Below are 25,507 nucleotides of genomic sequence, written 5' to 3' on the forward strand. Positions count from 1 at the left end.
AAACTTTGTTAATTCAGAAACAACAAATTTGTTTTAATCTTAAATGATTCAGTGGGTGATTTAGCGTCAAATATGCACCGTATTCTCTGTACTGTCCGGTATGACTGTCCGGTATCATAGGCTAATTCTGAATACAGTGTTACACATTCAATTCAAAATTATATGCAAAAGCAAAGGATCTTACATCTTACTGTTTCTGTAATATTTAACTGTTCCTTTACAAAAAGTATATAGTATATATACCAGTGTATGTATCACATGTGGCAACTGTATTATGTGGTTAGGCTTACATTGTGATACATGCGTCACATGTGATGCATATGTGACATTGTATTACATGATTTGATACTGGACCAATTAGCTATAGATACAGTACCGAAAAAGTTCCTAAACTATACTTTACCATAGGAATACTGCACTGTTGCTTATATTGGTTATAATGAATAAAGATTCCGATAACTTAATAATAACCAATTACCGTAATACAATTAGGCCTATTTGCTATATTTTTTCTTTTACTGTATTTGTTATTTCATTGCAGATGTTTTTCAAGAGAGGTAAAGTGATGCCCTTAAGAAATACCGCAGGTCTTTCAACGTTACAGACCGATATATAACCTAGAGATCAGAGACTGCTGCTTTTACGATCTCCAAAATAGTCGTTCAAAATATATATACACATACAATATTTACAATAAATGTTGCTCTTACTTTAATACTGTATGCAAGGGAAATTATTATACTGCAGTTACTGCAGTACACTTTGTTTAATCTTTAAGACGTGTTTATGCAATTATTTAGCTTTTTTTGAACACACCTCTGACTGCTCCATAAATTCCTTCATTGAAACAAACTAAAATAATACATTATTGTAGTAAAACATTATTACTACATAAACTGCAGTAGAATAATTTAGATATGATATGCTTAATTTAAATATGATATGCTTAATTTAAGCCACGAAACGTGTTTGTCAATTTAGTACAGTGCGCATGAGTAATGTAATTTCACTCTTATGCAGTTAGTATAGTATTATTTCAAACAATTTAGAACATTAGTATTGACAATTACCTTAAGAATGTTTTTTTTCTCTTTATTGTTCTTTCTCCTTTTTGTTTAATTTTATTTGTCAATTAGACGAAAGAAAGAAACTTAAATTAAATAATTAAATATATATTTATTTATCTGGAGGACCAAACTTAAAGCCCTGGCTTAATGCGTCCTCCTCAAACAATTATATTTATTAATTTATGTTCTGTATTATATTGTATATTGTATTGTGTGAAACAATAAACTTGAACTTGATCACGTAACAATTAATTCATACTACTTGCATTTCAAAATTGTCATTTGATATTAGCTTGACGATTTGAGTTGTTAACAAATCTAAAAAACATTTGTAAATTCACTACAAATGTCAATCTTTTCAGTCATTCCATTGCTTTAAGTAATATACAATGAAGGACGACATGTTATTATGACATTTATAATAATTATATCACTATATAAGAGAGGTAATAAGTAATCATAATAGTTGAGAGATAATAGTTGTTGCGATAATAATGATATTATTGAAGTTTAATCATATACAGTGCATTACCGGAATACATGTTCTTTTTGAACAAAACTAAAAGCGTGTTCACAGATAAAATACAAATAAGAAAGAAAGATAATTATTAACGCAATAATCCTTATTTAATGTGTTTAGGCCTATTCGAAAACAATACAATAAAAAGTACAGACAAAAATGATATTGCTATTACTATTAAGTAATAACTGGATAAAACCTAGGCCTACGTTGGGTCTGTAAATCATATAGGATTTGGAAGATATTTTGCCTAGCTGTAACCGAATAGTTCATTTTTCGATAGTTCAGGTAATCTTCTTTTTAACAAAACAAAAATAACTTAAGAAAAGTACACATTTACTACGTAAATTTACGTAGGGCCTATTTACTAAATTTACTACTAAACATTGTTTGGGTTTGCACGTTATGATATTTTGGAGTAAATTCATGTGAATTAAAAGTATGAAAACATCGTATACTTTACATTTTGATAATGAGTATTACATAAATAACAAAAATATTCCAATGAGTTTATCCTCCAGTAATGCCTATTGTTAATTTTACATATTTACACTTTTTGTTGTTTTTAAAAATTATTTAAAAAATGTATATAACTGTGTTTTATGTATTCGTTTACGGATGTTTTGTCATTAAAATATAATTAATTTGATAATTGTTGTATTCATTATTTTGCTACGATACATCTTGTTGACCAATTCAATAATATGTTAATTACCATTATGATAACTTTGGTATTAGCTTAGAGATATTATTATAGTAGAAGTATTACTGTTTCACTATGTTATCTCTATATGTTATTAGCCATTAAGATACTTTGATAATACTATATAGTAGGTATTTGAGAAAACCATAAAGGTACTATTTATTAAAATTACTAAAGAAACAACTAGAAATGATCAAGGTAATGATGTGTGTTCTATTACGTCAACTCTCCAGTTGATTAGATACTCTTTTTTTAAGAAACACAAGAACAGACATTCATTGTTTACAAGCCATAGTGATTCCAATCCAGATGAAGGCAACGTAACCGTCAAGCGCGATTTTCATCCACCCACAAGTTGTCCTCAATCAATTAGTCACTATTGGCGTTCCATAACCTCCTAATATTTCTATTTGAGTTTTATGAGAGCTGTGTTATATAAGCTGTAGATATGTTAAAATTAAAAGGTTATACTTCTCGGATGTAAATGTTATTGTAGTAGCCTACATGAGGAGGAATGGACGGATTGATGATTTATAAAAACGCTTCTAATAATAGACAGTTAGTACAATGGTATTGAAATTGAAAATACAAAATAAGCGTAGAGTATAATGGAATAATGTAATAATTTAACAGAGAATGGAAGGTTTACAATTTCAAAATTTTATTATTTTTTCAAAATCTGATTGACAGGTTGGTTAGGATTCTGAAATAGTACTACATGTATACTGTACATTATTTATTCATTTCTTGATAATGCCTGATAGTTAGAAATATCTATGAAGTTAAATTAATGTAAAGATTAATAAAGAACAATAAACAGTGAAGCCTACACAGTTCACTGGTATCAATATAGGGCTATCATTTACGGAATCCCTAATTTTCCCCTAAAAAATAAATAGGCCTATATAATAAGATTTAAATAATATAATACAGTGTATATAATAGTATCTTCCATATAACCATTCAGTTCACGTAATATTTGAAGATAGAGATGATTAGGGATTCAAAGTCTCTTGCTTTAGTTTGATAACAAAAATGGTATTATCCAGTTAAGTATACCGACGTTGTGCCCACATATTGTGTCACATGCCTGTCAAATGTCTCCAATATGTGTTTTAATTTCATAACTGAACAAAACACTAGAAATGCACCAGACTCTGAAATTGTCACTAGATACATTTTAACTGACTATAGCAAGTCATTCAGAAATGTGTCAAGAAATTGTCACTCATGCTTTTAGACAGTAGTTACGATCTCAGTTTGCTGTTCTAGTCCTTCCCTTATTTCAATCGTTGGCGCTTCTTGGCCTACTGGAGAATGACGTATTTTTGGTTTTACTTCTGCTTTACTGTCAGCATTGCTATCTAGTGATTCCTGAAAATTGTAAAAAAAAAAGTACGAATTATCTAGCGTGAACTTTAAATGCAAAGTTGTTCCTGTAAACAAGTTTCAATTAAAGACAACAGTAATGCCCTCCTCCTACTTACAAATTTTATTCGTAGGCCTCTTCTCTTCTTTGGTATCTCTGCTTGAACATTAGGTTTTGCCAACAGTTGTGCGTTTTCATTGTCTGGCATATTTACCATTACGTGCTTAATGGGTGAACTTGACCCATCATCACTGCTAGGACCCTTTTCTGTTGATGAATCATCTATAGGCCTAAACTTCTGCCTCCGAATCGGCCGTCTTCCCCTAAACTCATCGCTTTTACTTGAATATGATTCCGACGGATCAGGCTCTGAACTGCTACCCACACCTGGTGGAACATATCGCCGGTATATACTGTACTTTGATGAACGCGCCAATTTTGGAGATTTGGCGTTAACTTTAGTAAGAGACATACGGTGATCTGTTATTGCACGGGAAACTTCAGCGTTCATCATACAGAAAAACATAAAAAAGAACGCACCCTAGAAAAAAACAATACGGTAAAACTTTATTTAAGACATTTAATTAATAAAATAAAGTAATGGTACAACACGACAATGTATTCTGTACAATAATATATTCTGTTGAGTTCCCTTTTCGTATAAAATATTTCAAATCATGTACTCTTTTAATGTTATTTTAAAGACCAAATTGTACGTGACGGTGCTGTTCATTACAATGTTTGTACATCTATGGCGCGTGTTTTTCATCATTCTTATGTCGCCTACACGATGTTGTTATTGTTTGCATAATATTTTATACTGTTGTTTTGTTGCGAAAACAAAATTATTGATTACTATTTCTGTTCGAGGAAATTCATTGTTATTTTAATTGGAAATCCTTAGACAAATATATTTACCTGTAAAATATCAAACATAGCAAACAGTATTTGTACAACAAGTCCATAAATTTGCAAACTACATAATGCAAAGCCCCATGCAATAACCATTAACGTTATTTGTACCCAGCATCCTTTGCAATGGTTCCTGAATTACAAAAAGAATTAAATTAATATTTGCTAAATTGTATTTTATACGAACATAAAATGTTGGTAAGATGAATTTAGGTTATAATTTCAGCTTTTAATTCCAAGCAACAATATATAATTTGTGTATGTATGATAATATTATCTCACTTATTTAAATGAGATAGAATACGATGGCAACGCTTTACCAGTTCTTTGTTATCCGTGTCCTCCATAGATATGTATAATAATAAAGTAAATTGCTATTTTTTATTATCATAATTCGTAAAAGTATTTTCGTTATAGCTATCATCATAATAATGATAAATATTATGGAGTATTAATGTTAACAATACAAACTGCAGTCAGTTTAAAGGGTTTTACAGTGAGTAACTGTTAGTTTTGAATAATAATAACATCGTAAAATAATAAAGTATAAATTATTTTACCAAACATTCTTATTTTCCTCCCTATCTTTTGAATAAGCACTTTCCATAATATCTCGACCAGTGTATATAAGTACAACTGTTGTGATCTGAAAAATCAAATCTTATTGTTAGAATCATTACATTAAATAGAAAAAACACAATAGAAAATAATATTCCAGGTAGAATAAAAACAATAGCCAGCATTTATGTTAACTCATGTAAGTTAGTCTTGTTTACTGCTTGAGTTAGTCTTTTTAACTCGTGTAAGTTAGTCTTGTTAACTCATGTAAGTTAGTCTTGTTTACTGCTTGAGTTAGTCTTGTTAACTCATGTAAGTTAGTCTTCTTAACTCATGTAAGTTAGGCTTGTTGACTCATGTAAGTTAGTCTTGTTAACTTATGTAAGTTAGTCTTGTTGACTCATGTAAGTTAGTCTTGTTTGCTCATGTAAGTTAGTCTTGTTAATTCATGTAAGTTAGTCTTGTTTACTGCTTGAGTTAGTCTTGTTGACTCCTGTAAGTTAGTCTTGATTACTGCTTGAGTTAGTTTTGTTAACTCATGTAAGTTAGTCTTGTTTACTGCTTGAGTTAGTCTTGTTAACTCATGTAAGTTAGTCTTGTTTACTGCTTGAGTTAATCTTGTTAACTCATGTAAGTTAGTCTTGTTGACTCATGTAAGTTAGTCTTGTTTACTGCTTGAGTTTGTCTTGTTAACTCATGTAAGTTAGTCTTGTTGACTCATGTAAGTTAGTCTTGTTTACTGCTTGAGTTAGTCTTGTTAACTCATGTAAGTTAGTCTTGATTACTGCTTGAGTTAGTTTTGTTAACTCATGTAAGTTAGTCTTGTTTACTGCTTGAGGTAGTCTTGTTTGCTCATGTAAGTTAGTCTTGTTAACTCATGTAAGTTAGTTTGTTTACTGCTTGAGTAAGTCTTGTTAACTTATAAGTTAGTCTTGTTTACTGCTTGAGTTAGTCTTGTTTGCTCATGTAAGTTAGTCTTGTTTACTCAAGTCAGTCTTGTCATTAACTCATGCAAGTTAGTCTTATGTATATACTCTTTAACTGTGTAGGCCTATATCTACATTCAACAGCTTTTAAAATGAAAATTGTCTTTCACGTTAACGAGTGAATTATTTCATATTGCAGATGTTTTTCAGAGTTTCAAATAGTCGATTTTATGTAAAGTATTACATTATCTGACCAAGGCATTGCATTATTATTATTATTATTAAATACATTTTTTCTAACAATACGGTTATTGACTGACGTAAGAATGATTATAATCAGCCTGACTGAGCATGACATTTGCAAATACATTCAGTAAATTAGACATTACTCACAACAAATTGCAACATTAATATGTTACGATATGTATTGTGTGAAAATCACTTTTAGCTTTTGATTACTTTGATGAAACGGTAATTTAGTAACCTTAATTGCTGATATTAACTAATAAAATTAGGCTAATATGTATCGTTACCTTCGATTTATTCTTTACTTATTAGTACCATCATGTTAGTAAATGGGATAATGTGATTTGAAAGATGACATGCTCCAATAGTTAGGCGGGCGTATAACATATAACCAGTGTTTAAGGCGTGAGTGTGACCGAGCGGTTAAGACAGTGGAACCGTAATCCATAGCCATAACATCGGCAAGAGTTCGAGGCTCACTCGCTCTATGGTTCTGGTGGTAGAACAAGTCTTCTCGGATAAGGACTATAAACCGTAGGTCCAGTGTACATCTGGCTCATGTGCACTTTAAAGAACCTAGTACATCTTTCGAGACGAGTAGGGGGTTACCCCGGTGTACTAGTTCATACACACACACACACTGTCGTGGACAGACGTAATGGCGCCGTAGTTGGCTGCCGATGACACGATGTGACCCTTAGGGGAGAAGAACGTTGTTGAAAAGAAGTAACATCTAAGTCCACAGCGCCTTTGATCACTTGTTGCTGGAATTGGCGCTTCACAAATTCGTATATATTATTATTATTATATTATTATTACTTGTCATGTACCAGTGTGATGTAAATCTTCCTTAATTAATGAAGATTTAGTTAAAACGTCGACTTGTCTTTTTCCGGTTGTTAGTACAGTATTTTCAAGGCAAGTTTTGCCTTCTCCGTATTTATTTACGAGCGCCACCAGTGGATCATCACTTACTTTTGTCCGAAACTAGTACCTCAAGTATACGTATGACACGCCATGTGTGTCAAAATGTTCATCTTTTTACCAATATTAAACCGATACCCCGCTTAGGACCCAGACTAGTAAAAACGTAACGTAAAATATATCGTCCACTTTTATTTAAACACCATTGATTGAAAGAACAATTTTCAGGCCTACTTACCGCCCATACTCCACATGCCGGGCCTATCAGCAGCCATACATGTTGGTTATTTACAAAACATCTATTAAAAAAAAACGAACATTTTGATTAGGTGAAATATTTGTTAGTGACACACATTTAGAATATTATACTTTTTCGTATTCATTTACAGTATGTTTAGTTCCATGTTTTAGAAAGCTTATTCAATTTGAAACATCTCAATAATACGGGAAAACGAAAACTCTTTAGGCCTATTCAGCTTTGTTTTTAGCAATAAAAAATCAAATTTAAATAATTGGAAATTAAACAAACTAACTTACACTTCTTCACTAAAATAGTTATTACCCCAATTAGAACCAAGAAAAGCACCGACAAGAACAGCTGGAAAACCTGTAAAATGCCGATAAGTTAATAATTAATTCAAATGGTATAAAGATAATAATCTGTGGTGTGGCAAAACACAAACACGATGTAAAGATTTTGAACATTTAAATTATTTCTCTAAGGTGATTATTAACATTCATGGAATGTATTAAGTCTACACTATCAAACTTTATGTGTTATGAGCCCATATATGGACATGATGATGTTATATCACTATGGTATTTGGGCATATCACTACGATATTTGAGCACATCACGTTTTTTTTGTCAAACTAGTTTGATAGTGTAGACAGAGCTTTACACCTTACCCCATCCTATAATATAGTATCTTAACATTGGCCGTTGCTGTTGTGTATCTGCGTGAATGGAGTTGATAACTTCTACGTAAAGATTAAACGCTTCATTGCATATCCAACAAAACGTAGCTATGAAGAAGTAATGATTCGCAACGGAAAATATTTGGCAAATTATCTGGAAAAAAAATTACCACTAAATAGTACTTGATGATCATTGATGAGATTGAAAAATTCAATGAATAAATTAAACAGATAATTACGTACGTCGACGTTATTATTTTATCGAGAAATAAAAATATATATATATATATACAAACAAATGTTTTTGTGCAATTAATTACAAAACTACATTATACTTTCAAAGGATTGAGTTTGTACTACGATATCTCAAAATGTGTGGAAGTTCAGGTACGCCCTCTATAGTGTGATGTCACGACCAGCGTGTTTGTGTTTGGTTTATTATTTATTTACCTCAACTTCCTTACGAGTAACTCCAACTAAGAAGACAAAATGCAGAAGAAACATCGAAACTGCTAGATTTCTATGCACTGCTACAGTATCCGTGTTGCACCTGAAAAACATTTCACAACGAGATTGCTAAAATGTATTAACAAGATATTAATAGGCCTATATTTTCTAACTAAGCGAGCGAGAGATACTGCGGAATTAAACATATTATGCAAACGGTAAAGGCTGTTGCGGGAGTGAAAATATCGACGTCAAAAAATACTCTAAACACCAAAAAATGTTTTACATACAAACTATCTCTTTAATTATTATTTTTGCAGCATTATTCAAATATGTAACACACCGCCGCCTATCGACATGATTTATTACAAGAAATGTGTTGAGGGCGATACAACTTTAAATATTGCATTAGTTTTATGCGATTTGTTTGCTTCTTGTACTCTGATATGAAGTATCAAATGGTATATATACAATTCGGTGGTCTCCTTAATATTTTGCAGTAGATGAAGGACATACAATATTTAATAGAAATTACATCAAGTAATAAAAATAAGCTCACCTAAGGTAGACATATAGCACCAATGATGTGAAACATAAAGTAAGATTGACTAGGATTCCAATGTAAGCTGCTGCCGTGAATGTGAAGCGTGGATCTGCCGGCGAACGCCACTAAAGATGCACAATATAAATAATGTTCATTTATATAATTTTCAGGAAAAATCATAATGATGATGAAGAAAGGTGAAGAACATGATGATTATGATGATGATTTATGACGATGATCATGATGATGATGATGATGACGATAAAGATGATAATGTAACAAAAACAATATATTTGGAATACGTACGTTGACATCGTACATATCTGTTGTGATGGCGTATATTCCAGGTTTCATACATTTACACTTAGCGCCATAATTGCTTGGAGAAACGTCACAATCAGGTCGAACAACCCACTTCCAATTTTCTACTCTGTTAAATAAAAAAATGTCTTGAAGTAAGCACAAAAATCCAAATAAGGTGGAGCAGTTTCTTCTATTTTTCAACTTGGTTTTAACATTAAGAATTAATACGGGAGTTGACAGTCAACATTTAGTTTGATAATAGTAAAAACAGAAATCAATGAAGGTGAATAAAGTAAAATAAAGTCTAGGATGTGTTTCTTTGTATTTATATGAACAGGAGACTGTAAACAAGCGAAAAGACGCTCATTAGAAGTGCAAAAGGTTTTTTATTCCATTCATTGAAACGACCAATTTCTGATTAACAAAGTTCAGGCAGGTACTGTTGCGCATGCGCTTCTGGGTAGTTAAAACAGATGTAGTCTTACCCTTCACTATCATCCAATGAAACACAAGCTGGGTTTGAAACATTGAAATCCTAGAAAGTAAAATAAAATATAATTAAAGAAAAACACTTCTGCTCATAACAGTAAATCCTGATATGGAAAAATACTGAATATGCACAAATATATCGATATCAATATCTGATCAGAGCAATTGACATTTCTGTTTTCAAATCAATGTAAAACAACTCCCACCTCATAATTATGTTAATATTCTTAAGGATTTAATTTGAATCTTACAAAAATTCAAATGGTTTTAGTTTGGTATTGTTATGTTCTGAAAGTAAAAGAAAGCATTTCTTCCTTACCTCAACATATTGCATGCTTAATTCAATAGGTACTGACATGTTGACTGCATCCATCCGACCTGTATTAGTGTAAAATCGCTGAGAAAGAATTACAGTATTGATGTTATCCTCCTTGTGCGCATGCTCTCTAGCCATATCTCGATAATGCGTAACAATTATAGGTCTGGAAATAAAGCAAAACTATATTATAACATAATGTTTTATGTTTAATATATAACATAATAAAGTAAGTAACTATTCGAAAACAAGACTGACAATTAATGTAAGTGGTATAACATTGACGCACGCCTTGAAACGCTGTTGAAAAAGAGTACGGCTTTTGTGCGCGTGCGTCAAGTTTGTTTCACTTATTTAACACCACAACTGTCAAATTTCTCTTTGAAAAGTATTACATGTTTAGCTTCAACTACGTTTGTCATTTTGATGCCGTGGGCGTTAGCGAAGATTCTTTATTACTAAACTTACTCGGGATGATTAGGTAACAACATCGCAAATGGGTTACTGTATCTCGTAACTGACAAGACGCACATTTCTGAGAAGAGAATTAAATCACAGACTTAATATTTTGTATACTAGATATTTTTCAAATCATTAGACTATCATCTATTGAATAAACAAAGCAATACAACCTTTCAACAAGACGTAAGTGAAAAGTTTAAAGGTACAGAAACTGTGTTTGGTGAGTTCTGTCAATGTCATATCAATAAGAAATTAACCAGAGGTAAGTGGAAAACTTAAAGGGACAGAAACTGATTTTGACAATCGATTCTTTGTAAATATCATAGCAAATAATTCAACAAGATGTAAGTGGAAAATGTAAAGAGACAGAAAACTTATTTTGACGATCGAGTCTTGTCAATATCATAGCAAATAATTCTACAAGATGTAAGTGGAAAACTTAAAGGGATAGAAACGGTTTTTGACGAGTCTTGTGAATATCATAGCAAATAATTCTACAAGATGTAAGTGGAAAACTTAAAGGGACAGAAACGGTTTTTGACGAGTCTTGTGAATATCATAGCAAATAATTCTACAAGGTGTAAGTGGAAAACTTAAAGAGGCAGAAACGTTTTTTTTTAGTTTTGCCAATATTATAGCATTATTCAACAAATGGAAAACGTAAAGAAACAATGTTCTTTTTGTTTTACTCTTTTCCTATAAATATCAATGTCATCCTCCTCAAAATTACACACTACTTTAATAAATAATAAACTTACGCTACCTGATTCGTTATTGGTCCAATTCGTAAAAAAATTCGAAGGAAAGGCAGCACAGCCTTTGTCATCTGTTGTTGGAAACTTAAATCCTCTGAAATTTTGGACCATTTCTACTGAGATTTGAAGAGCTGAGAAAAGAAAAATGCACATACCGTTGGGAGAATGATAATTAGAAAGTTTCGGTTATCAGTTTCCGTAATAAGCGAGAAGCAACATTGCCTGGATGTGGAAATTGTTATAAATGTTACGTACCAAAATCAGGAGGTTGTTTAGAAGAAGGAGGAATACGCAGTTTCTATTACTATAATTTTAAGGAGGGTGAAAAAACAATTTTCCAGAATATGAATGAATCATAAATTGTAATTACCAATATTTTCTTCTATAATCCGAATCATTTCTTCTTTTTTTGTTACGTTACTGGCAGCAGTATTAGAAAGCAGATTCGACGCCCATAGATCTTGTAAATTATCAACCACGTGTATTACATGTAAGGCCAGTGTACCACGTGGCATCGTGACGTCCCATGCCCTACCACGTGATGAATCTATAATCTGACTTACAATTTTAACCGCTGTCTGGAAATAAGATTTAAACATATACCTTTAAAACGATATTGGTTAATCATAATGCATGGGTGTTAAAAAGACACAAAAACATCTCCCGGTTGCTTTTAGTCCACTCTTTAGAAAGCATTTCAATAATTTGTTTCTTTAATCCTACACCATCTTTCGATAATGATAATATAATTAAACTTACACGGGCAAATTCATTAACTTCGTCATATGATAGTTGATAGTCTGAAAAATCCGTGACGTCATCATACATGTACATCTGCATATAGTTCAGTTTTGTGAGATTTATTAGTTTGAATAATATTGACACTTCTAAAGCCAGATCTGTCGGATTTCGACTTCGTTCGGGTGATTTTATTGAGATATCATAAAGAAGATCTGCCAGATAAGATACTGATGAGTTTCCATCTTCCACTAACCTCACCTCAAATAATAATGATAATTAATTATTAAATAATGGATAGTAAGCTTATATTAAAAGAACAATATTATATGTATAAAACTGAAAGAATGTGTTACTTTAAAAACTGTTCAACCTATTTATTACTGTTCAATCTAATTATTATTTCTACTTATTTCCACAATTCATCGTCGTTGTACGGAAGGTCAAGAAAGAAGAGATTTCAACACCTGTTTTAAAATATACACATTGGGGTTTTTTTTTTATAGAGGCCTATTTATTGTTTGAAATTGCACTGTTTCAAATTTATAGAAACATTCGTTATCAATCAATTGACCAACTTTAATTTAGTATTATTATCTTATTATATCCTATTCTTGATTGAGAGCTGCATATGACAGACAAGAATGGGTTCAACTTGAAGAAGCATTGGCTGATGATGACTGAAATGATGATCTTATTATTCAGTTTGAAAATAATATTCCACATCATAATTAGAAGCGAGTAAAAAATACTTACAGCTTATTTAGGAAGAAATTTTAGAATTTACAAAGACGTGTTCTGAATTAATCTTGTTTATCAAATTGGAATATTAGAAAATTAGAGTGTGTTGACAAGTAAGCAAGACAGTTTTAATTGATTCAACCTAAATAGGTATGTGAAAATCAATTTATATTAGCAAACAACCTTTATACAAGATATATTAACATTTGGACGCTGTTTCGTCGACAACCTAATGGTATACATGGAATAATTTGTACAAATAATGTTCTAATAACTCTCAGTAGTACAATTAATTACATGGCAGTTCGTGAATGTTTTCAAGGAGCTTTAGCCTTCTGTAACATTACTTTGCAATATATGATGTCAAGCGACTCATTGAACGTTTTTTTAACCCTCAAGAAACCTCCGTACGATCTGTCATCCTTACCAGAAAAACCCATAAACCACAGTTACATTTATTTCTATAACTATTAGGTATAATATTGACATTGATGAATTTTACTTATACTGTAGTTCCAAATGGCATTTAAAGAAATCTAAAATGTCATTCCAAAAAATGTGTATACTAGAATATTGTACAACTTTACCTAGGTAAATCGTTGTGTTAATACAGTACCTTATCTACTATTGTAAATTATTTTGATCTATTCTAAATGATTTTTTAAAAAAGGGGATTTTACAGGCTCCAGATGATAACATTCAAAGCAATGTATTACGCCTTCCTAAGTAAATAAAATAAATGATATTGTATGATACTTGTAAAAACTAGAGGAGAAATATTTGTAAAATACTCACTAATTCTTTATGCTGATCAGATATACATTCAGACATGTCTGGTGGTGACCAGTGTCCCACGTTTTTAATTGACGTGCAGTTTCGATGGGTTTGTCCTGTTTTAAAGAAATAAGGATGTAGTTTGTTAAACAGAATATTTCATATCATATTTTATTTTATAACATAATATTATTATTATAGTAGTATTTAAATGATGATATTATGAAGTCATAAAAGGAGGATAAATGTTTATTGTTAAGGGTGTGGCGTATAGTAATACAACTATTTGGCGTTCAATCCAAGAGGTTGATAAATTATTTTATAAACATAAAAGCAAACCGGTTAGTTAAGTTAGTATAGTTAGCAAACCAGTTAGCTAGGTAGTAAACCGGTTAGTTAGTTAAGACAATGTGGAATCTATTAAACATCTTTAATAAAAGTCACACGTTTAAACGGCATCAGCAGGCTGACTATATATTATTGTCTGCCAGAAAAATTTGAAACTGAAAAATGATATTTCAAGCTAAATTTCTAAAATGTTGTTTCAATAACGTTCGTAACCTTGTCTTTCGTTGAATGAGAGAACTTGGTGCGACATGACAATGTTGGCGGCGTTCATTTTGTTTGGCCGACAGAAATATCATTTCTCAGAATTATATTTTATTGAATGCGTAAAGACATTGATGTTTTTTTTTATTTATTTTTTTATTTTATTCATTTCGGCAATAAACATACACTATTAATTACAAAAACATAGAAATATATATATATGTTATCGCGAAGGTTGCATATTCATTCTACTGCATATCTATCATGTCTTGCATTTATTGAATTTAAAAAACATTTATTGACTAAATATCATATTTAGACGTTACATTTAAATATTCAGTCACTTTCTGTTACAATGACTTGAATGTTCAAAGAAACAAAAGATATATTTCAGAGGCGATTACTGGGGTAAAAAATGGTAGGCCTACCATGTTTTATTATAAAAAAGAAGTCCTTAACATAGTTCTTCGACCTAAACGTCAAGTGTAGTCAATTCATCTGGCTAGTGTGCACTAAAGCCTGCTTTCCTGTCGACGTTAGTCGACGCTATCGTTAACAATAATCGGCGATCTCCTACGTAAACATTGAAATGTTAACGATTTACAGGAAAAGGTACTCGCTATCGTTATCATTTCAACTTGATCGTTTTCAAACGATCGTCGTTGAACTTTTAACAATCAACGACGATAGCGTCGAATAACGTCGACAGGAAAACAGGCTTAAGAAGCCTGAACCCAGTGCATCTTTTGGAAATATTAGGGATTACCCCGATACTCTGTGGATATTTTAAAACAGATTTCACTTTGTAGAAGGAAAAAACCTTTAAATTGTATGATTTCAGATATCTAGTTACATGCTTGTTTCAGACGTGCACATCAGTGGTAATAAATACGTTGACTGTTATTTAATCTAAAATGCCGATAAACTAGCCATCTTAAGTAGGTTTCTTCTTTATTCTGCTTCTTAAAATGATTACATTAATAGGCAACAAGAACATGACGATTAGTAAAACGTTGTTATATATCTTCTGGCTTTGAATACCTTACCGGTGTGAGAAGTTCATTGAAGATTTGAGCGTGCATGCCTGTGTACTTTATATATGTCGCTTCAGGTTGAATGTGTAAGTCACGTGCGTGTAAATCACGTGAAAAGATAATAATAAGGCCTGCTGAATTGATCTCATTATCATATCGTGACAACAGAGGAGATTGGAAATATTCCTTGTAGTGTATTTTGATAGATACCACGTGATTCAATATAAAAGAATCACCATTCTTTTTTTTTTGTTATAAGTTATTATGTTTGTATTATAATAACAACGACATTGTGCTCTCTATCTAGTAAAGTATTATTATTAGAACTTTAGACGGTGTCCTATAATCATTCGAACGTGATAAGAATAACATTATTCTGTGTATAGAAAACAAATCACCGTATATTTGAGCAATGCCTTTCTCAGCAAAATTGCATTTTGTGGTCGTAATTATGTGTGTATCAGATAATTCTATCTTAAAAGTGAAATTTAAATGCATATGCAATTACGTTTATGTGTTCGAACTTACGAGGAGGTCTTGAATTTTCCAAACCAGGACACGTGTAAGTTACAGCCTTTCCAGCACGTGTCCTCTCCCATTCGACATTATTTGCAACATCGAGAACGCATTTCGTTCCTATACAAAAAAAAACACGTCAAATCGTTAAATGTCTAAGAAATAAAATGCTTAAACATAATCTTCGTATCAGATTCTCTTGAGTGTTATATCCTATCATTTAGCTTGGTTACAACTTATATACACATAGAATAACTGAAACATTTCATAAATCTTTTTTTATGTTAATTGCTTTCTGCAAATATTCTGCATGTTGAAAATTATTGATGTCGTTAACAAAACGTGCTTTTAGATTTTAAGTTACTTCAAGCTGCCGGCTCAATCCTCCTATAGTCATTTTATATGATAAAATCCTTATTAATTGTACTTATATTTCACCGGTTGTAATGATTGCATTTTCGTCTAAGGAATAAAGCTTTAAATCCTTTATTATTATTCACATTCTCGTATTTCTAATTTGCTGAGTTGAGCCATATTTTCGGTGTGTGCTTCTATAATAAAACGGATTGTGGAAAAGAGCAATATACAAAAAAACTGATCAATGAATAAACTTTAATCGAGCGATAAAATACTAATCATAACTAATAATCTATTCGGATAACTACGACTGTGGCGAAAACTCATCCATTTTCTTGCTTTGGTGACAATTATTATTTATGGACTTGAGAAAATCATTTATTGTTCTCACCATTATTTCTACTGCAGAAATCGTCACACATTTCCGCAACATCTCGTTCACATGATCCTAAAAGAAAGAAATTGCAAAAGAAAGATATGATTGTTGTGTTTTTTAATCACCATTGGTGAATGGAAAATGGTATAACATTTTTACTGGCATTGTCCAAACACAGCCAAACAGATATAGGAATTATATTGAACACAAAGGGATACTCATTCTGGTTGAAAATAAAGAAACCAAAAACAACGATAATGTCACATCCAACTGATCTGCAAATCGAGCAAAACGATAAAATTGGAAAAAGACGATGACATTTGATTACTTATTGCGTTATATCTACTGAGGCTTTAATAAAATATTCAATCACATTTTCATTATCAGAGACACACTATTAGTTTCTTAATGTAACAAACTAATACATTTCTCTATAATTAAAGTAAGTAGTATATTAAATATATGGATAGTAAAAGTCGATACTAATGATGCTTGAGGCTAGAACAATCTTCCGCAGATACATAACTTGCCGTTCGACTTCTACAGAGTAACCGGCAAAATTGTACATTTATTAGTAAATAATGAATTCTTCGAAAGATTTTTTTTGCTCAATATTATTGCAATGAACATATGCTGGAATCTAAACAAAAAAGAATAGGATGCATTCTTTGGAAATGTATAATAATAAAGGAGTGACACTAGGAGTGAGATGAGAAAAGAATGAGGATAGCGCAACAAAGGAAAGCATGAAATATCATAACAACTCGATCTGCTTCTAGCTGAGGACACCTGCCAATAGAACCGCACTGATGAACCTAATAATTAATATGAATTAAAATTGAAAAATTATTATTATTTACCTCGTTTTGGGATACCTGAAGGCCATCGAAGTTTCATGTGTCCGCGCGTCCCACCTCTAAAGTCAACCCACTCTACAAGATTTCCGCAGTATTTAAAAAAACAATCTTTTTGAATATTTAAAATTTCGCTTATAGATAATGTCTCGTTCCAAATGTTCACGTGACTTAAGCTACCAACAAATGACTGATGAGAGGCGAAGTGCTTTGATTGACCCAGAATCCAATCACCATTTCCTTGGATTAAGTTTGTACGAATTAGTTCTCTTCCCTGGCCTTTTAATTTCGAGTCCTGGTAAACTTTCCACTCTCCAGCTAAAATAAAATAATAATTATATATATATGTTAATATTCATAAGGTTGATTAAACAGGAGGTTTGAAACAAATGTTATAGGTTATTTTTTCCAGAGATTTGTCTCTGAAATACTATACTATTATTATTATGCAGGAGTTAATTATGTCCATTACAACAAATAAGATCTTCTTGGGCCAGCCTTCATCTGCTTTTTCTTATCCTTTTGGTAAATTATTGGGTTATTTTATATAATTTCTTTAAGTTTTTTGACAAACATAATGTTAATTTAAAATGAATAATTGACACAATTTCCTCCCTTCTGAGCACATCACATTGAGTCATCATGAAAGTAACCAATGTGACCAGTGTTCACAAATAGTTCTCATTATGTTGTTTTTTTTAACTTATCTGTTTCATAAAACCAAAAGAAATAATACTTACTGATATTATATGTAATAGCTAAAAATGCCCACTTTTTGTGTATTAAATCCAGCGGAAAATCTACAGAATTGCGTCCTACTGTTAAACGTCCACCCCTGCCAACACTAACAGCAATATCATGGTCCAATTCATTCGTACCATTGTAAGATAACACAGTTTTAGTACTGTTGCCATATTCATTGTCAATTCTTAGCCAAAGAGTTACTGTAAATGCTTGTAAAGGAGAAAATGCTTTGCCGAGTAGGACTGTAAAAGTGCGGTTGTCCTTCCCGTCAAATTCAAGGCGTGAATCCGCAGACATTGCTGTTGAAAATAAAAACAATTTATTTATGCAAACATTAATATTATATTATTATTAGATTTTAATCTAAATCGGAAACATTGTTTTATTTAGAACTGAAAAATTCAATGTTTCAAGTTTCATCTTGTAGCCATTTTACTGAAAGATAATAATTCTAAGAAATTATTTTGGTTACTCTTGTAAATGGTTATTTGAAGAAATAATAAACACCTTGATGATAAAATTATAGCATGAGCCACATTGTTAAACTTACCAATGCATACTTCGCCGTTCCATATAAAACCTGGTCCACATTTACAGAAGTATAGTTCTGGTGTATTGGTGCATTTTGGTAACTTATAATATCCCCTGTGACATTGGTAACTGATATTACCTTCAACGTTTTAGAAAAGTGAAGAAAAAAAATACACTTTAAAAAACATTTATTAGGCCTATATAAATTACAATAAAGTTGAACGAGGCCTCAAAAGACAAACACAATTTTAGTGAATTGAAACTTAAGGGTTTAAAACATCAATATCATATTAATTTAGTTTGACTTATGGAGATAATTACTGTACATTATAGAATTAATAGAAAAGTAAAAATATATATCTTAAACAAGGGCTATATACATGGCTGCAGTCGCATGCGAAAATTTGAGTTAGTGTTTACCGACCTACCTACCGACCGACCGACCAACCGACCGACATAGTAAGCTATATAATAATAATAGTCTGTTCTTATATAGCGCATACAAGCAAGCTCTCTAAAAATGATAGTAACTTAGGTTAGGAGTGTACATATTCCTTTTCTCTTTAAAGTTATCTGGTGAACCACATATTATTTCAATTTATTAGATGTTGTACGGTCAGAATCCAAAGGACGTGAGACGGTGAGTAGAGCGATTAGCGCTCTGCTTTGAAATTGAATAAAAATGACTTAATCTTTGTCAGTTCAGCATTACCGGTTTGCTTTATCATGCAAACTTTCCGCTGCTTAATTTATTATCTGAACTGTAATACCGTAATTACAAAAAATAAAGAGTATGTAAGTAAAGTAGTTCATTCATAATGACAAAAGCTGTTCCAGGACTCTACTGTATCAGACGAAAAAGTAGAAAAAACATTGTTATAGTTGACGACGGTTGTTGCCAATTGTTAACAGACGATATCAGGCATGTAGAATAAATCATTTCGCGGGGAATATTTTTAACCATGGAAACCAGTTAATGCGTTATAGTTTTTTTTTATTATTTTATGTTATTTCATTATTGTAGAGTTTCAACAATTCAGATTCAGATAACATTTATTCAGATAATAATGAATAAACATATACAAAATAGAAAAAAGATATTAAAGTAAACATATATAAAGCAGTAATTGGAAGTCATCATTATCATGGATCCCTTCTAGAAGGGACCCACAAACAAAACACATTACTAAAAAAAATAAACCTAGATAAATAACATGGATAAACCTAGGTATGATGTGAATGGATTATATTGGGATTCGCTTGCACTTTATTAGATATATTTTTTTTTTCATCTTTCAATTTGGCGAAAAGCTAGAGGACTCAATACCTATAGTTCAATGATAGGATTCAATATAGTCTTATATAATGTTATGAGGTATAATAAATAACGCATTGGGCAAAACATGGCTATAAAACACTTAAGCCTGTTTAATCATAAATTACTTAACCGTTCCATATCTTAGCATAAATAAAATGGGAGTGTGCTGAGGTAATCACATGTAAACGAGATGATAGAGGTAGGCATACACAAAAGGAAAGTATGTATGATGCCAAGTGGAGTGGTTCAATCTCTACTGTAAATAAAAAAGTTTGAATTAAAATAGTGAAATGGACCATAAATAATCAATAAAAAATACCGTAATTGCTAATAACTTTTTTTCCTTCTCTTTTACCTATATAGTTCAACCTTCAAAGTAATGAAGTTAGTTTAATTGAAGTCAATTAGCACAGTTCGTTTTAGACGCGGACATGTAATCCCACGGCGTTTGTAACGAACCTGAGTTCTATTAAGTGGGCCGCGATAGACTAAATTCTGATTGCAAATAATCTATTTATATATTGTAGATCACGTTCAAAACATTATGTATCGTATTCTCCAAAGACATCAGCATCAAGACCTATAATAATGTTGATAACAATCATTAAATGAAAGCCAATTAATTGAATGATGAACTTATGTTCGATTGGACATCGGCCATATTTAAGAATGTGGACGTGATGAGAATTATACTAAGAATAACTGTAAGGTTTTTACAACTATATGAGTATATACCACAACTCTTTATGCGCAATGGAGTAAAAAAACAATTGTCTTTTGCCAAAACTTAGATAAACAACGGTGACGGGAAAGCAAACAAACAGGTTGAATTATTAGTTTTTATCTTTTATTAGCTTACGGAACCTTAGAATAAATGGCTCATTTGCAAAAAAAAATGAAAACCTGTAAATTGAGTTTGTTTTTGAATTTCTGAATTGCACATCAGGCCTAATGTCTAATAATAATAACACGGCACAACAACTAAAGGCATATGGAGAAAATGTGATGTATTTGAATCAAGAATCTGTACAACTTTCATTAATGTCTAATAATGATAAAGATAGCTTACCTGGTAGAGCATGTGGCAACAATACAGATGATATAAAAAACACATACACTATCAGTTCCATTGTGTTAGCTATAGCACATGGCGTGGCAATGCGATAAAAAACACTAAAAAAAAGAGAAAAGTATGCCATTAGAACATCTCGTAAAGTACCGATACAGAATTTAATAACACCAAAGATATGCAACTAATTTAATTCCATCAAAGAGACATGAAAATTACTTTTAACTGCTATGTTTTTTAATTAAGTACGGTTATTTTGAAACGTATGTATACTTTGAAAGACAAATTACTGAAAAAATTACAATGCTAGAAAGAAAAACCAGCTAGTGATAAATGTAATTTCTTCGTCAGGACTTCAAAAATGGCATGCGTAACGTAAACCATTGAAATCACTCAAGTATGTAAATATTGAAAAATATGACTAATTACTTAAACTTAAACTTGCTCTGCGGAAAATCATGATGATATTTTCATTGGTTTTGGATACGGCAAATGCCAAATCTCTGGCAAAGGTTTACAAATCACATTGCGGTATTTGGCAGATGTTAGAAAAAGATTTGAAATGTAAAAGTAGTTGTTTTCAAACAATATGTATTGATCGAGTGAGACAATAATTGAGTAAAATCTGTAAAGATCTTCTAAAAGCCGAAGGCGACGTAACATTTGTATAAAAAGCATTAATTGAGTTATAATTATGTTTAAAAACCCATTATCTTATGATATACCCGTGTAATTCTATAGTGTGTTTAGTTGTATTGTCAGGTTTAATATTAGTTTTTAAAGACATTACTGGTTTTATTTCTGGATCTGTCAAGAGAGGAATGTACCTGCTGTCGTTGATTAATTCAGTCCCTGTGGCAAGTGATATCATTTGTTGAATTCTATTTAAAGAGTGATCACGTTTTAATTAGGAAAGACCTGACAGATATTGTCAAACTAAATTGTTTAGTGTGAGACATGCTCGGGACAGAGTTACATTTAAAGGAACTTGGCATATACAGTATATGGGTTAAATTATATACAGTAATTAAATGATATAAATATAGAAGCTATACTAAACAAAATACAGATTTGTTGAACACACGACAAACACATGACAAACGCAAACATGTTTGTGTTTGAATATTTAGACTTTAGTAAATTGAGATCACTTTTTTTTTGGTCTTCTTCTGCATAGATAAATTATTATTTAAAGCGTGGGTTCCTATAGTTGGACGCAACGCAAGGATGTAAGCACACGTTTGGTTGGTGTTGCGCCTACGACGTTACGTTGCGTCTTAGTGGGAATCAAGCTTATTACGTTTACCAACCAAATGAATAATGAAATTAACCAACAACAAAGTGTGTATACATACTTCACATGATATTGTAATAGCAATTTTATGTAAGCGAAAAGTAAATATAGCAATAGATAAAATATTATATTTGATCATAGAAGACATTAAGTTCACATCGCACATACATCATACAATTGATATCTCTCTCATGTACAATTTTACCATGAAAGACTAACTAATTTAGTATTTTGCCTTTGAATGATTCAATACACAGAGCTTGTAGTCGACAATTGTAATAGATCAATTGACTGGGCGATATACGATACAGAAATACACATATATCATCTTAATATTATAACATGCTATTTAGCTAACCATCAATCTCATAGAAACGTTCAAGCGGTCGTGGGATAGTTAGTCATGTTCTCTATAATGTGGATTTTACGTTATCATCATATTTCTTCCACCTCAAATTGAATGATACCAAAAAATAAAATTTAAAGAAGGTGATGTTTTCAATATATCATTGCGCATTACTTAGTAGACCCGAATGGTTATAAATGTGTCTGTATAGGGCCGTGGAGGTGGCGTCTCTAACCGATTCTCATGGAGTGCATTACTGTATCTCCACACACGACAGTACTGTATTTGCCCAGTTTAGGAAAATTACGTAATTTAGCATACCACATGTGATACCCTGTATTGTAAGGTTTAGGTTAAAGATTATGTTATGGTCTGTATCATAAGTGATGCATTTATTACGGAATGTTCCTATAATACTAGAGGCTAATCTGATACAGTACCGAGAGGTGGTTCTTCAACATCATAAGATAAGACAAGCCAAATACAAAATGACACGTCAGAAGCAACGTCTCCTATACGAAAACCAATAGTGCAACTGGACACTATGTGATTATGTGTGAAAGAGGGAGAGTAATTGGAATATAGAAAATTTAATATAAGATGCTCACTAAAAAACTTGTTTTATTGATATTTGTTAACTTCTGAATCAAATTCTACAAAAGCCATATTAGCAATATCCATTTCGATAACCCTCAAGTTGTTCAGAATAGTAACTGTTTCCTTTTTATAGAAATGTTTGATAGAATTTCAGACGTTGTTTGAAATAGATTAAGTTAGACTACAGGTGATATTCGACAGCGGTTATTTTGTTACTAATCCTTCGGGCTGTAATACCTGCAATACCATCACAAATCTTACTTGACGAGTTCAATACAAATTATACTAGCTGAAAGCTTAGCCAAAACACACTAATGTATATGTCGTAAACAAAAATTCTCAAGCGAAGAATATCAATAAGGATTTCGTTGAAATGCTGAATTAGCTTGTCGAAACAATATAGCTGACAACTTAAGAGATATGTGAAGCCTCTCAGATAAAATTTACATTGTCTACATTATCATCGGATAACAGATGATATAACATCTATACATTAATGTCATCAATAATATCAACGATATGTCAGCTTTGATGTTAAACTCCTGCTACTAGAAATATATTTTCACTAAAACAATGCAAAATCAGTGAAAAAAAAATCTTTAAAAAACACACCTTTCCACAAAAAAGGACTGTTCAGATGATCGGTTTATATAAAGCGCTATAAGAAATGATTTTCTTCTTTGAAACCGTACTCATCTATATATCCAATATTGATCAAGATGATTTTCGTATTTCATTTTATTTTATTTATCAATAAACATAAAAAGCATACATTTGAGTAGGGCTATAAGTGTAAAAGTGTTGGTAAATTGTCATTCGTTATCTTATACCTATTCAAATTATGTTGCCATAAACAATATGCTTCTGTATGTATGTCGACATAAGCCCTACCACAAATATAAATGCAGACAGGACAAATCCTTTCGATAAAAACAATCTATTTATACGAAGAAGCCATCGTAAATCGATCATTACCTAGGCTATCATGCCTAGGCCTACATCTACTGTTAATGGAAGTATTACTGGTTATGAGAACGAAAACATATTCCACAACTGTATTGTCTTACGACGCATCGTCGTGTTTGGCCAATTTATTCGGGTAGTTCAAGTTTCAACGGATCTAGTTTCTCAATTATAAACAATGAACATGAACAAACTGAAGTTCGAATACTGTAGTATAAGTTTCTAAACGATGGGGGCCTAACTTTCTGTGTAAGAGTGCGAGATCTGATTTGAAACACTTTAGAATCAGCGATTTATTTTTTGATTTTATTAGGCTCTTGGTCCAGTCGTTTAGCATCTTATCCTAAATATACGACAGAGTTGCCTCGCCTCCACCTTATCATTGCTTCTGTTTTACTGAATCCTACAGTTTCCGTCTTTTTTGTACTTTTTCAAACTTTGTATTTTCCTGTTATTTCAGATTTGATCCGTTTCCTTTTTTAATCGCATGTGTATAGTTATATGGAGATTAGACCTAGGCCTACTACCATATGCTGATGACTGGTGGTTATCTAGTCGTTAATAACGGCTGGATAAAGAGCAAGTATTTCGAACACAAACAACTGATTATAGCATTGTACATTGGTTTTACTAAATTATGTATCTATATATAATCATTAAAGAGAATATATAATGGAAACACTAGACCTACTCTTAGGGCAATACTGTGATACGTTACTGTACAAACTACAAGCTTGTAACCGACGAAAATGGAATGTAGGCCTAGGTAGTCTATTCTGTAAGCCTATTCCATGCTAAAATCGATATGATAACAGCTGTAAGTTTATAAGACAACTTCAAAGTAATTCTAGTAATTTCTGTTTAGTAATGTGAATTGGTGACGTCATAAACACGTACAGTTTTGAATTTGTTAGACCTATGGGGTTGGAAATAAATCTTAAATAGACCAGTATTTGTAATAATATGCAACCATAACCATATATTATGAAGGATTTAGAGGCTTGATGGTTCGCATATATAAAAACAGAAGAACTGTTCTGTAATTCTATAAATCAGGCGATATAAAGAAAATATCTCAATAAAAATGATATTATGTATAATATACAGCGCGTTTCGAGAGTAAATTCTGTAACATAATTTATTGTAATTTAATCCTTACTTAAATCAAAAGTTGACTCAAAGAGTACGATGTTACATTACTCAAATGCAGGAATTAGTAGCAAGCTTAATTGCTGTAAAATCTATATT

At 31.6% G+C, this 25,507-nt stretch overlaps 2 protein-coding genes across 5 annotated transcripts in view; one reads left to right on the plus strand and one right to left on the minus strand.

Moving 5' to 3' along the window:
- The window catches only part of LOC144844213 (prolactin-releasing peptide receptor-like), a 45,398-nt gene extending 43,188 nt beyond the window's left edge, over positions 1–2,210 (plus strand). For all 4 annotated transcript variants that reach the window (XM_078700989.1, XM_078700988.1, XM_078700990.1 and 1 more), the window contains one exon: positions 542–2,210. In XM_078700989.1, coding sequence (XP_078557115.1) covers positions 542–616 — 75 coding nt within the window. In that variant the 3' untranslated portion in view covers positions 617–2,210. The remainder of the gene's footprint in view (positions 1–541) is intronic.
- A 732-nt stretch (positions 2,211–2,942) lies between these two features.
- The window catches only part of LOC144844202 (adhesion G protein-coupled receptor L2-like), a 49,021-nt gene continuing 26,456 nt past the window's right edge, over positions 2,943–25,507 (minus strand). Inside the window, exons 3-25 of the mRNA XM_078700973.1 lie at positions 21,060–21,163; positions 18,692–18,811; positions 18,138–18,440; positions 17,404–17,715; positions 16,559–16,615; positions 15,823–15,930; positions 13,733–13,827; positions 12,218–12,457; positions 11,829–12,036; positions 11,467–11,589; positions 10,710–10,776; positions 10,245–10,407; positions 9,922–9,971; positions 9,440–9,563; positions 9,149–9,258; positions 8,593–8,692; positions 8,134–8,296; positions 7,763–7,832; positions 7,464–7,524; positions 5,132–5,217; positions 4,578–4,704; positions 3,778–4,200; positions 2,943–3,664 (exon numbers count right to left, since the gene is read on the minus strand). Coding sequence (XP_078557099.1) covers positions 3,527–3,664; positions 3,778–4,200; positions 4,578–4,704; positions 5,132–5,217; positions 7,464–7,524; positions 7,763–7,832; positions 8,134–8,296; positions 8,593–8,692; positions 9,149–9,258; positions 9,440–9,563; positions 9,922–9,971; positions 10,245–10,407; positions 10,710–10,776; positions 11,467–11,589; positions 11,829–12,036; positions 12,218–12,457; positions 13,733–13,827; positions 15,823–15,930; positions 16,559–16,615; positions 17,404–17,715; positions 18,138–18,440; positions 18,692–18,811; positions 21,060–21,120 — 3,309 coding nt within the window. The 5' untranslated portion in view covers positions 21,121–21,163 and the 3' untranslated portion in view covers positions 2,943–3,526. The remainder of the gene's footprint in view (positions 3,665–3,777; positions 4,201–4,577; positions 4,705–5,131; positions 5,218–7,463; positions 7,525–7,762; positions 7,833–8,133; positions 8,297–8,592; positions 8,693–9,148; positions 9,259–9,439; positions 9,564–9,921; positions 9,972–10,244; positions 10,408–10,709; positions 10,777–11,466; positions 11,590–11,828; positions 12,037–12,217; positions 12,458–13,732; positions 13,828–15,822; positions 15,931–16,558; positions 16,616–17,403; positions 17,716–18,137; positions 18,441–18,691; positions 18,812–21,059; positions 21,164–25,507) is intronic.

The sequence above is a fragment of the Antedon bifida genome, chromosome 6 (assembly GCF_963402885.1).
Source record: "Antedon bifida chromosome 6, ecAntBifi1.1, whole genome shotgun sequence".
NCBI lineage: Eukaryota > Metazoa > Echinodermata > Crinoidea > Comatulida > Antedonidae > Antedon > Antedon bifida.